This window comes from Dermacentor albipictus, unplaced genomic scaffold (assembly GCF_038994185.2).
Source record: "Dermacentor albipictus isolate Rhodes 1998 colony unplaced genomic scaffold, USDA_Dalb.pri_finalv2 scaffold_47, whole genome shotgun sequence".
Lineage (NCBI taxonomy): Eukaryota > Metazoa > Arthropoda > Arachnida > Ixodida > Ixodidae > Dermacentor > Dermacentor albipictus.
In genome coordinates this window covers 543,981-556,755 of record NW_027225601.1, presented here as the reverse complement: position 1 = coordinate 556,755, position 12,775 = coordinate 543,981, and the positions used below count along the sequence as shown (strand labels likewise).

Sequence of the window (12,775 nt, the reverse complement as noted above, 5' to 3'; positions counted from 1 at the left end):
CTTTTATATAACTTTCATTGATTACGAGAAAGCGATTGATTCAGTCGAATCCTCAGCAGTCATGGATGCCATAGGGAATCAGGGTGTAGACGAGCCGTATGTAAAAATACTGAAAGATATCTATAGGGGCTCCACAGCAACCGTAGTCCTCCATAAAGAAAGCAACAATATCGAAATAATGAAAGGCGTCGGGCAGGGAGATACGATTTCTCCATTGCTATTCACAGCGTGTTTAGAGGAGCTATTCAGAGACCTGCATTGGGAAGAATTTGGGATAAGAGTTAATGGAGAATATATTAGTAACTTGCGATTCATTGATGATATTGCCTTGCTTAGTAGCTCAGGGGACCAATTACAATGCATGCTCACTGACCTGGAGAGGCAAAGTAGAAGGGTCGGTCTAAAAATTTATCTGCAGAAAACTAAAGCAATGTTTAACAGTCTCGGAAGAGAACAGCAGTTTACGATACATGGCGAGACACTGGAAGTGGTAAGGCAATACATCTACTTAGGAGAGTAAGTGACTGCGGATCAAGATCATGAGACTGAAATAATGAGAAGAATAAGAATGGGCTGGGGCGCGTTTGGCAGGCATTCTCAGATTATGAACAGCAGGTTGCCATTTTACTTCAAGTGAATTAGGTATAACAGTTCTGTTTTACCAGTACTCACGTACGGGGCAGAAACCTGGAGCCTTACGGAAAGTTTTCTGCTTAAATTGAGGACTACGTAACGAGCTGTGGAGAGCTATAGGTGTAACGTTAACGGATAGAATAAGGGCAGATTGGGTTAGGGGAGAAACGCGAATTGATGATATCTTAGTTGAAATTTAAAAAAAGAAGTGGGCATGGGCAGGACATGTAATGAGAAGGGAAAATGACCGACGGTCATTAAGGGTTACTGATTGGTTTGCAAGAGAAGGGAAGCGTAGCAGGGGGTGGCGGAAAGTTAAGTGGGCGGATGAGATTAAGAAGTTTGCAGGGACAACATGGCCACAATTAATACGTGACCGGGGTAGTTGGAGAAGTATGGGAGAGGCCTTTGCCCTGCAGTGGGCGTAACCAAGATGATGGTGATGATGATGATGATGATGATGATGATTCTTACTGCCTCTAGGTTGGCCTGTTTCTTCTTGAGCAATTTTGCTCTTTCTCAATTAAAATTGAGGTGAATCCTTGCCATCACTAATCTATGGTCACTGCACTTTACCCTACCTATCACTTCTGCATGCTGCACTTTGCTGGGATCAGCAGAAGGTATGAAGTCAATTTCACTTCTTATTTCTCCATTAGGGCTTTTCCAGGTCCACTTTCTGTTGCTACGCTTCCTGAAAAATGTGTTCATTATCGAAGCTTATTCCGTTCTGCGAATTCTACCAGCATGTCTCCTCTAGTATTCCTAGTATCAACGCTGTAGATCCCAATTGCTTGTTCACCAGCTTTCTTTTTCCCCACTTTTGCACTGAAGCCGCCCAATACTACAGTAATATGAGTTTGCACTTTTCTCGTCGGTAATTGAACATCTTTATAAAACTGATTCACTTCCTGATCATCGTGATGAGATGGTGGAGCATTGGCTTGCGCTACGTTTAATCTGTACCTCTTATTAAGCTCAATCACGACTGCAGCTACCCTCCGAATAATGATGTAGAATTCGTCGATGTTGCCCGTTATGTCCTTATGGATTAAGAATCCTACGTTGTATTGCCTCTTATCTAGAAGACATCTATAGCAGAGGACATGTCCCTTATTCTGCAATTCATGAGCCCCATCAGTTCTAATCGCACTAAGGCCGATGATATCCCAAGCAATGTCTGATAGTTCCTCAAAGATTCCTGCTAAACTAGGCTCACTCGGCAGAGCTCGGGTGTTAACGTTATCAAGGTCACTTTCCATTCGCGTCCTGTCCCGACGCCGAAATTCTTAGCTGAGTTTCTGACCGCCACCTTGGTCAGGTGCTCCGCAGCTGCTGGAGACTGAGGGTCATTGGGTAACTGAGTGAGCAATTTGGGAGGGGGTGGCCGAATATTGCCCCAGGGAGGCCAATTTCTGTTCTGGTGAGGGAATGTCACGTCGAAGCTTACTGGGCCTTCCCAATTTGGTAGTACCTGGATTAGTATAGCCGCACTCGTTCTGGGCGTCTTTTGCCGGTGACAGGCGTCACTCCAAGCCTGCAGGTGTGCACTGGAGGAGGTGAACTTCAGGCTCACCATCGTAAAAAATTGATAGCCGGATTTGGACTTTGGACTATGGCAACCGAGCATTCGACCTAGCTCAATAAGATAATCGCACAAACGACGAGGCTACGTTTTCGCCGTTAAGTACAGCCCCGAGGGCCCTACACGTAACAACTTCTTTGATTTATTCGCGGTAGAATTGTTTTCCTGATCGCGATGGGTAACTCAATATACACCTATTTCTAAACCGCTCTGGCCTTGTCGTTCCTGAATCGCACGTGCGCAGCCGGCCGTGAACTAGGCTTGGTAGGGCCTACAAGCGTACCGAAGACCACACATATGCAGGCAGTCATGAATTCGGCTAGGCGAAAACTATACTGCCGACTGCGACTTCCATGAAAAATAATATCATAACGCACGATGCGGTATTTTCGAGTCAGTTAAACATGATTTCGTATATCTCAAATGCTTCAAAACATGTTAAAAATTTTCCGCGCAACAGGGGCTTTGCTGATCGCAAGCAGCTGATATGGCATAATATTCCTCAATGGTTCTAATGTCGGGGTTTCAGAGTCACCCATACGCATGGGGCTATGAACGCGCCTAGGTATACAATACATGTTCGGCGAACTTGAACAATATCTATATGTATTGTGGCAAAGAAATGAGAAAAATAAGGACTTTCAGCGCTTACTACGAATTAAATAATCTTGTGTTGACGGTGGTACGCCAAACAACTCACGGTCTCGGCTGCCTGTGTCACCTATCGCAGAAATCATTTCTAACGAGGTGGAACTGATACTGAATCGCCGCCCAAGAATGAGGCGCGAAATGAGAGAAGGATGCCTTGGCAGAGACCTTCCCTCAAAGGGCAAATCCTCAGACTGGGGGGACCAACAGAGCTGAGCTGCGCGTAAGAAAGGCCTCCTGGGAAGGCACCTTGTTTCGCCCTAATCCACGTCAATTCACCCTATTCCACCTTCATCCACCTTATTCCACCATAATCCTCCTTCATCCACAATAATCTACCTTTATCCACCATAATCCAGCTTAATCAACCTGAATCCACCTTGATACAATCATTTAGCAATCTTTAATTAACTCTGCTGATCAATAATAATGCTTTATACATGGCTGGACATGCTTTGCTTCTTTTCTGGCCTTCCTTGGGTCGCGTGAAATTTTCTGCACCTCCTGATGCGACCTTGAAACATAGAGATCTAAGGCATTCGCCTGAAAAGTAAAGGTGGCGCCGCATCCTGCCGGCGTTGCGCGACTAAAGTGTCCGTATCCAGACTCGAACCACGCGCATTCTATGGTGCTGGTGCGGCAGTGCGAAACTGGATTGGGCCCACTGACACCTATTAGGGAAGGCCGCCCATTGAACTACTCGCTACAGCATAAACTTGTGAGCTCGTTTCACACTCACGCGCTTGCCACGTGGTAGAAGAATGCCTGCGGCGGTTGTCTTGCAAAGCGCACTACAGATAGGGGTTCGAGGCCCCTCGTCACTGCCAAGCGCGATCCCTAATGTTGCACTGGTGGTTTTCTTTCCTTCCCAAACTATACGGTAGTTAGGAGTACCAGCTGCATGTTGGTGCACTTGCGTGGAAGATCCGGCTATGTCTGTGTTAGCCACCGAAAGCCATTACTCAAGTGGCATCTGTGCGCAAAGTTCTCGTAGAGACGGAAGCCGCCTGCCCAGGTGGCCCAGGCCACGCTTTTCAGTTTGTTTTCTACGATTTGCTGCGGTGTGCCTACACTGAATATTCACCAATAGTTTGTATTTACTCGTCTCAGAACGTTACACGAAAAACATCCACGCACACATCAAAACGTCGTTAAAGCCTCAAGCACAATTTCCTGGTACTCACGCACTTTAGATGATAATGCAGTGGAATCTGCAAGCCAATTACCCTCGTTGGCACTCAGCTTCGACAGTATCCACATAATTTTACGTCCACCGAGAGCCTACAGACCACCGTTGAAAGTGCGAATATGTGTTTCTTACGAAAGATGGGGTTACAGTTAACTGTTCTTGTACCTCCAGAAGTACAACAATAAAATCTATCACGATTAGGTCTTTGAAAAAATATTCTCAAACTGAGCAATTTCTGGCTAAAACGGTAACTGCAATGCAATTTGAGAACTGTAATTGCATAATCGTAATTGCAAGTTCTGTTATTTCGCCACTTCAAGGCTTCTAGGTGTAGGCTCGACGGCATCGAATATCGGAGAAATTAGCACATTTCATAATGTTTTTTTAATCAGCCTCTTCTGCCCTAATAAATTATATTGGTTATAGGTTCCGATATGCGGCAATCTGAGGGTACAGTGTACTAGAGCGGACTGATTACTTAGCAATACCGCGCTAGCGTCGACTGGCCTACCGTTCACCGCCTTCTAACGGCGCGAAGGAAAGATTTCAGTAAGAGTACTGCATGCGCACAAAGTTCACTGGAAGCGCATGTTTCACCTGCTTGGCGCTTCCTACTAGCAAAATCCCGCCTCTGGTACTATTTATTGGGCGCAAGCATCCGGGATTATTGGAGAAAGCTCTAGTGTTCTGAATTTGTCTGTGCCTGTTCTATTGTGCAGAGGCATGAAAATCATGAACAAAGTGTGCAAAGCTGCAATGCACCTAGATCATGCATTTTTGCGTGTTTTGCTCTCTGCCTTACGGTGCTTGTGCACTACTGCGCCATAAGTTATAAAAGAGACGCGTTTGGGTTCACGCGCACTTGCTGTATTTAATAGGCAAGGAAGCTTACACTGAGTTAATCACGGTGGTGTCATGCCTGTTGGAAGACCCAGCAGACAAAACTTGTACTTCGAGTAAACTTGGTGCGCATGCGCTACTCTTTCTGATCTCGTCGGTTCGCGCCGTTAGATAGCGCTGACCAGTCGGGCAGCCTACACTCGCGCGGTAGTATTAAAGAATCGGTGGTCGACTTTACATAGTGTATGTTGCAGCCACCATCGACCAGTGTTCTCAGTTGTAAATTTAAAACCTTCGTAATTATCTAAAGCTTTCTTACGACCCCACGCATAGTATTTTGCTTCGTGCTCTGATTCAGAATTGTACGGACGCATTGCGGTACGAGCCATTTGTATTCGTCTCATGTGTCGCGTAAGTAAGCCTAAGTGTTTAATAGCCGGTTACAGCCGAAGAGTAAACAAGTTCTACTCACAAAAATACAGTGAACCTGCCCTTCCCCAATTAAAAAAAATCTGCGCATCCTAGAGTCTACTCAGACTTAATGATTTTACTCTGCTATTCAAAATGCTAGGCTCAGTGAAAAATAAAGGCTCGTTGCTTCACACTAAAGATCAAGTTTCCCTGAGGAATGATTTGCCAATTAGCCACATAAATTGCCAAGAAATTCAGGATCTTTTTTTCCTTAACCAGTGAGACAAAACTGATCTGTACGGAGAAAAGGCCTGTTTTAACAGGGACAAACCGCTTGATGTCAATGAAATAGGCAAACACAACTGACTGGTGCACCAATGGAAATTGTATTTGGTGTGGACCGTGGTGCATATTTCGCTCTATTCTTATATGTAATCAAGTACACAATCTTTTTTGTCATGTGTATAAATTGCCGTTATAACTTTAAAGAGGCAATGCCCAACCATATCACTTGTGAACACCTTCCACAAATTATTTTCTCAAAACTCACTCAAAATTGGCAATAAAGCAATATTTTAGCTCTAATTAAACAATTACTTATCCAGTCATTCGTATTGCCATAATGAGCCAGCTTTAACGAGTCAGCTTTTCTGGTAACCCTTAGCCCGCATACGTTCCGAATAAAATTCCGCCACACAGGACAGAACTACACGAAACAACACGCGCAATCTCTTTCGGGTGCACTGCACTGTTTTGTTTGTCACATCATTATCATCATAATCATCATCATCGTCACCAGCCTGTTTAATGTCCACTGCAGGACGGAGGCCTCTCCCTGCGATCTCCATTTACCTTTTCCTGTACCAACCGATTTCAACTAGCGCCCCCGAATTTCCTGATTTCATCGATCCACCTAGTCTTTTGTCGTCCCCGATTGCGTTTTCATTCTCTTCGTACCCATTGTGCAACCCTCATGGTTGAACGGTTATCTGACCAGCGCATTACGTGGCCTGCCCACCACCATCTTTTCATCTTTATGTCAATTAATATATCGTCTATACCCATTTGCTCTCTGATCCAGACCGCTCTCTTTCTGTCCCTTAACGTTATGCCTAGTAATCTTCATTGTATCGCACTTTGCGTGGTCATTTACTTGTTCACAAGCTTCTTTGCCTTTCTCCAAGTCTCTGCCCCATATGTTAGCACAGGTAAAATGCACTGATTGTACACCTTCCTTTTCAATGATAATGGTAAGCTTCCTGTAAAGAGCCGGCAATTTGTGCCGTATGCGATACAACCCAATTTTTTTTCTTGTATGAATTTCGTTCTCATGGTAGGGGTTCCCTGTGAATAATTGACTTAGGTAAACGTATTTCTTCACAGCCTCTAGAGGCTGAATGACAATCCTGAACTCTTGTTTCTTTGCCTGGCTATTTATAATTATCTTTATCTTCTGCATGATAATCTTCAACCCCACTCTGCACTCTCTCTCTATTAAGGTCCTCAGTCATCTGTTAATACTCGTCTGAAGTATTGCTGAAAAGAACAATGTCATCGGCAAACCGAAAGTTGCTGATATACTCGCCGTCGATCTTTACTCCTAAGCCTTTCCAGTTTAATAGCTTTAATACTTCTTCGAAGCACGCAGTTAATAACATAGGCGAGATTGTGCCTACCTGTCTGACCCCTTTCTTTATAGGTATATTCCTGTTTTTGTTGTGTAGAATGAAGGTAGCTGTACAACTTTCCTCTGTAGATATTTTCCAAGGTATTTAACTTGCCATTCTGCACACCTTAACTTACTCATGCCTCTATGACTGCTGGTATATCTAATGAATCAAATGCCTCTCGAGGCCGACTGGCGATCCTGAACTCTTGTTCCTTTGCCCGGCTAGTTATAATTACCTTTGTGTTCAGCATATTAATCTTCGACCCCACTCTTACACACAATACTACACCAAATCGCCTATGCCTCTCCACTGCCTAAATGTAAACACTTTGCACAAAAGTTAATATGGATTCGAAGAAATAACGGAAGTACGATGGCTACCCAAAACCAAACAAGTCACTCTTCAGAGAGATTGCTGACGCAATCCTAAAAACACTAATGTCTTGTAGGTGCCTGCTTGAAGCAGATATCTTAAAATGACTGCTTTCCATGGAGAGTTATGAACATGCTTGCCACTACCAATGTTTTTTATTATTTAAACCTAATACGCCACGCATAGTCGGACGCTAAAAGAAAAATTGCATTCCTGAAAGAGTTGCTCGTTCGCGAAACGTTTTGTTTGAATGCCAATTCATCTAAAAAATGAGGAATCTGTACTGAAGGCACTGGTCAGTGGGCATTGTGCTGGTGTGCTGGTGCAAGAGAAGAAGACGACGAGATGGGTTTGCTTCCCCGTTACGATATAGCGCCAATCTAAGCCTAGCGCTACAACCTATAACTACTGACCCTTCTGCTAGGCGAACACCCCCATTGCAAATATTGAATGATGTCCATCGAATATTACGAATAAAAATTTCACATTCAGCTACAACCTGCACCGCTTCTTCACAAATTTAAATATTTATAGAAATCGTTTACTTTGGTTGTCCAGTCCTGGTATTATAACAATTAGCAATGTTACCAGTCAGTTACCATGCTCATTGATTACCATTACATGACAAGTATTTACTATTTATTTTTACAAACTTGTAGTTAGTTCTTTTGCGTGCTGGCCTCGACACCACCAGTGTCTGCCAATTTGACCATCAGGCAAAAAGGTTTAAAGGCGCCTGATTAAAAACTTGTAACTTTAAGACCGTGCCGCTTTCTCAGTTCTGACGGTTAATGTTAAAGCGCGCATAGCTAATCTAGTTGCACCAAATAATCAGAAAATACGAGACAAGTTGTACTGTCAGCTGTAGATGATTTGTGGCAGACGTTTTGAAGAAATCATGTATACACTGCAAGTGGGCTTATAATTTACATAGCTGCTATCAAAAATGGCAAAACCTAGTACAAAAAACTTCAGTTGGTGAGCGGCCTAACGCAGCACCGTTGCACCTGGAAATATAAACAGCTTAAGCGGTGACGTAGTGCTAGTCAAAACCGCGTTAAGCGACCAGCATATGACATTATTTCTGGCTCAGTCCTAACTGCTTAACATGAGTTAACTCCTGCAATCATGCTAACATGAGGTACTAGACCCTAAAACATTATTGACTGTCTTGCTGTAGTTCAGATGCATTACTCACTGATCTGCGTCTCAAAATAATTACCTCAGTAGCATGAGAAAGATGACAGCAAAAGTGAGAACAACAGGACAGGTGCTCTGTAGCGAGTGTTTCGTCGTTCTTTTTTCTGCAGTCGTCTTCGTTAAGCTATTGAGGTAATTCCGGAAACGTGCAGTGTAGCCCTAATCCCGTTGTTCCAGGGTTCAAAATAGGTGAAAGAGCCTACTATCTTTACAAAAGTTGAGCGCTAGCCACCGAACGATGGCTGCCGACGGTAATGAGTTTAGCATAGAAATATTATAGCGACAACAGAACGCAACGTATTGGCGCCATCGAAATGGAAGGCGGGTGATCCAGCAGGCCTACTCCTTCAGCTTGATCAAGAACCATCGGCGTGACTTAGCGGAGCTGCGGCGAAGCCTGCGCATGATTTTCGAAATTGACGGCGCACCAGCGCATGTGAATGCTTGAAAAAGTCCCCATGCGGCCATCACGATCCTCCTTCGAGCTTCTTTCTAAAGACGCTGTGCTATCTCGTGGCCCTGCCGAAAAGTTCCCGTAATGAATCAGACACTAGACGCGTGCGAACATTTACAAATGTTCCGGCTGCTTGCCACACACGCAGTGGCACATACGCAGTGATCGAAGTCATAGAGAGGTTGATTGAACACTGGCACAAACCCAGTGCATCCATGGCTCAGCTCACTAAAGCATAGGCGTGAAAGACGTCCAAACAAAAGCAGCGCATGCCCAGTGCATATGCGGCGGAGCCTGCTATAGCTTTTTGTTGCTGTTTTTTTTTTGAGGAAGCCCTGTAACGTGGGCTTGAGTCCGTCCATCATCGGATAAATTCCAAGGATCTTTTTTGTCACTGCAGAGCACCATGCACCTACTGGGCTTTGCCGAGTGACCGAAAATGTCATTAAATAAGCTGCTGTTGCTGCCTCCAAACACAACCTTCCACAAAACTAGCACCGACAGATTGGCACACATCCACTGCCCGTAGCCGGCGTCAAAGAGTTTCGTTGCATAGCGGTCGGTTTACAGTCGCGCATCTACAGTGGCGGGAAAGAGGTTCTCTAAAGAGCAGCACTTCTGTACACAAAGTCGCAAACTCCAAGACTCAAGCCGGTCCGGCACTTCGTTTCAAATCCGGCTCACTCAGTCCATCAGCCCCGTGCTTTAACCATTCTGCCATGAACCACACAGGGATGCAGGTTGTCGAAATAAATGCTATGCACAAACATACATAGATAAGAGCGGAAAAGTCGTGCTATGCTTACGCAATGAAACGTGCGTTGCATCCGTATTTTAGAAATTTTTAGTATTTTTAATGGCATTAGTAACCGGTCTCATGATGAAGGCGACATGGCTGATTATTTGTTTAAAGCATATTTTAAATATTAAAGGTGACAAATATCTACTGAGAGATTTCCTAGTGACCAAAGTTGTCTTCACAGAGCCTTATTAAAGAGTGACACGTACGAACTGTTACATACCCAGGGAGAGAATTTCGCGGCAAAATGTTTAGACTCGGACACAGAGACAGACAGACAGACAGACAGACAGACAGACAGACAGACAGACAGACAGACAGACAGACAGACAGACAGACAGACAGACAGACAGACAGACAGACAGACAGACAGACAGACAGACAGACAGACAGACAGACAGACAGACAGACAGACAGACAGACAGACAGACAGACAGACAGACAGACAGACAGACAGACAGACAGACAGACAGACAGACAGACAGACAGACAGACAGACAGACAGACAGACAGACAGACAGACAGACAGACAGACAGACAGACAGACAGACAGACAGACAGACAGACAGACAGACAGACAGACAGACAGACAGACAGACAGACAGACAGACAGACAGACAGACAGACAGACAGACAGACAGACAGACAGACAGACAGACAGACAGACAGACAGACAGACAGACAGACAGACAGACAGACAGACAGACAGACAGACAGACAGACAGACAGACAGACAGACAGACAGACAGACAGACAGACAGACAGACAGACAGACAGACAGACAGACAGACAGACAGACAGACAGACAGACAGACAGACAGACAGACAGACAGACAGACAGACAGACAGACAGACAGACAGACAGACAGACAGACAGACAGACAGACAGACAGACAGACAGACAGACAGACAGACAGACAGACAGACAGACAGACAGACAGACAGACAGACAGACAGACAGACAGACAGACAGACAGACAGACAGACAGACAGACAGACAGACAGACAGACAGACAGACAGACAGACAGACAGACAGACAGACAGACAGACAGACAGACAGACAGACAGACAGACAGACAGACAGACAGACAGACAGACAGACAGACAGACAGACAGACAGACAGACAGACAGACAGACAGACAGACAGACAGGCGGGCGGACGGACGGACGGACGGACGGACGGACGGACGGACGGACGGACGGACGGACAGACAGACAGACAGGCAGACAGATACCAGGATGATCATTAAAATTTGAGCGTCCAATGCGCGCCCATGTTTTGCATACTCACCAAATGGCGCCGTCTAGCATCCGACGTACTTCTGCTTTGGCGGACAATTCCGGGAGCACACACTGGTCCATGCACTCCAATACATCGACCACGGGCATGTTGCAAAAGCGGATGCATTTGAGTACCTCGACGATGTATGGCTCGCGCTCAGGCCATTTCGCGCTGAACCAGGTAAGCGCTGCCCGGAAGAGTTCCATCTCCCTGTCAGATCACAAAAGCATCAAGCGCAGATGTTACTCCAGTTACGCACAGTCACCAGTGTCATCATCACCATAATCATGAGTTTAATTTTGCGTCTACTGTAGGACGAATGTCTATCTTATTGTTATTTCTCTTTAACCTATTACAAAAGTCATGCAATAACTGATACGGAGTAAGCCCTGAAAATTTGTTCGTTATCTTATTTCTTCAGTTATCTAACACTCGTCTGCCATCGACTGAGCTTCCTTCTCTTGACACCCATTGTAGAACTTTAATAAGCTATTTGCTACGTGGTCCACGCATTAGATGCTCTGCTGAGCTCGTTTTTCTTCTTAATTTCAAATACAATACTGGCTACTTCTCAATGTGCTCTCTATTCAACAACACTGTCTGTCTGTCAACAGACAGGAAGAAAACCTACCACTTTTTAGGCTCACCACTCATGGTGCGGCAGTTAGCTTATTTCAAAGCTTGTTTTTTAAGCTTCCAATGACTCCATACATTTTCACTGGTAGAATGCAATGACTGCACACTTTTCAAGAAAACCACTAAGCTCCGGGTCATGACTTCGTAATGTATTGAAACAATTTGTGTTTGAGGCTGTTGTTATTTGATTTTACCTTTTAGTACAAAAAAGTTAAAACGCAGGAACAGTTAGACAGACTGTACGCTTTGTCTAGGTCTGCCATATTGTGCTTTTGTCTTCTGCGCGCTAAAAGGTTGTATTTCATAATGCCTGCCTTATGATCTCTAATACTTTTTCACCTATCTCAATATCTAGGCATACCTCGCATCGGTTAGTTGGTAATCCATAGCTCTTAGATTTCTGTCCCTGTACTCTAGGGCTGGAAATCAACTTGGAACATGAAATGAAAGGCACAATGCCTACTTTAAACCCAAGGTAAACGCCAGACACTTGGAGGAAATATATAGAGGGTGACGTAATTCATATATATATATATATATATATATATATATATATATATATATATATATATATATATATATATATATATATATATATATATATATATATATTGTTACGGATTATTGCAGCCAAAGAGGGGAATAAGCACATCAGAGATGCTGGCTGCAGCGTGTTGTTGGTGGTCAGCCATCTTAACAGCTATGACTCCTCCTGTATATATACTGTAAATATAGTTCTAAACAGGCAGTATCCCCGTAAGATATTGGTGAGAGGTACGGGGTACTACCGCTGGAAACGGAGCTCCTAAGTTGACATCGCTTCACGATCCGCACCATGAATGACGGTGAGCACGCGGGATCAACGTCGTTGACACCTACAACGTCACCGTCACCAGCTATGTCACTGTCACCTTCCATTCTCCTTGTGCAACCACAGGATCCTGAAACTTTCTGCAGGGACCGCTGGTGCCGACGTTGAAGAGTGGGTGGCCATGTACGAACGCGAGAGTGGAATCAACAAATGGGACCTTACGCTTAAGCTATCTGACCTGTT

At 44.6% G+C, this 12,775-nt stretch overlaps 1 protein-coding gene across 1 annotated transcript in view; it reads right to left on the bottom strand.

Annotated features, from left to right (window-relative positions):
- Positions 1–12,775, bottom strand: part of LOC135905549 (uncharacterized) — a 162,004-nt gene that overhangs the window by 109,990 nt on the left and 39,239 nt on the right. The window contains exon 3 of the mRNA XM_070530109.1: positions 11,095–11,295. Within this exon, the coding sequence (XP_070386210.1) occupies positions 11,095–11,291 (197 nt within the window). The 5' untranslated portion in view covers positions 11,292–11,295. The remainder of the gene's footprint in view (positions 1–11,094; positions 11,296–12,775) is intronic.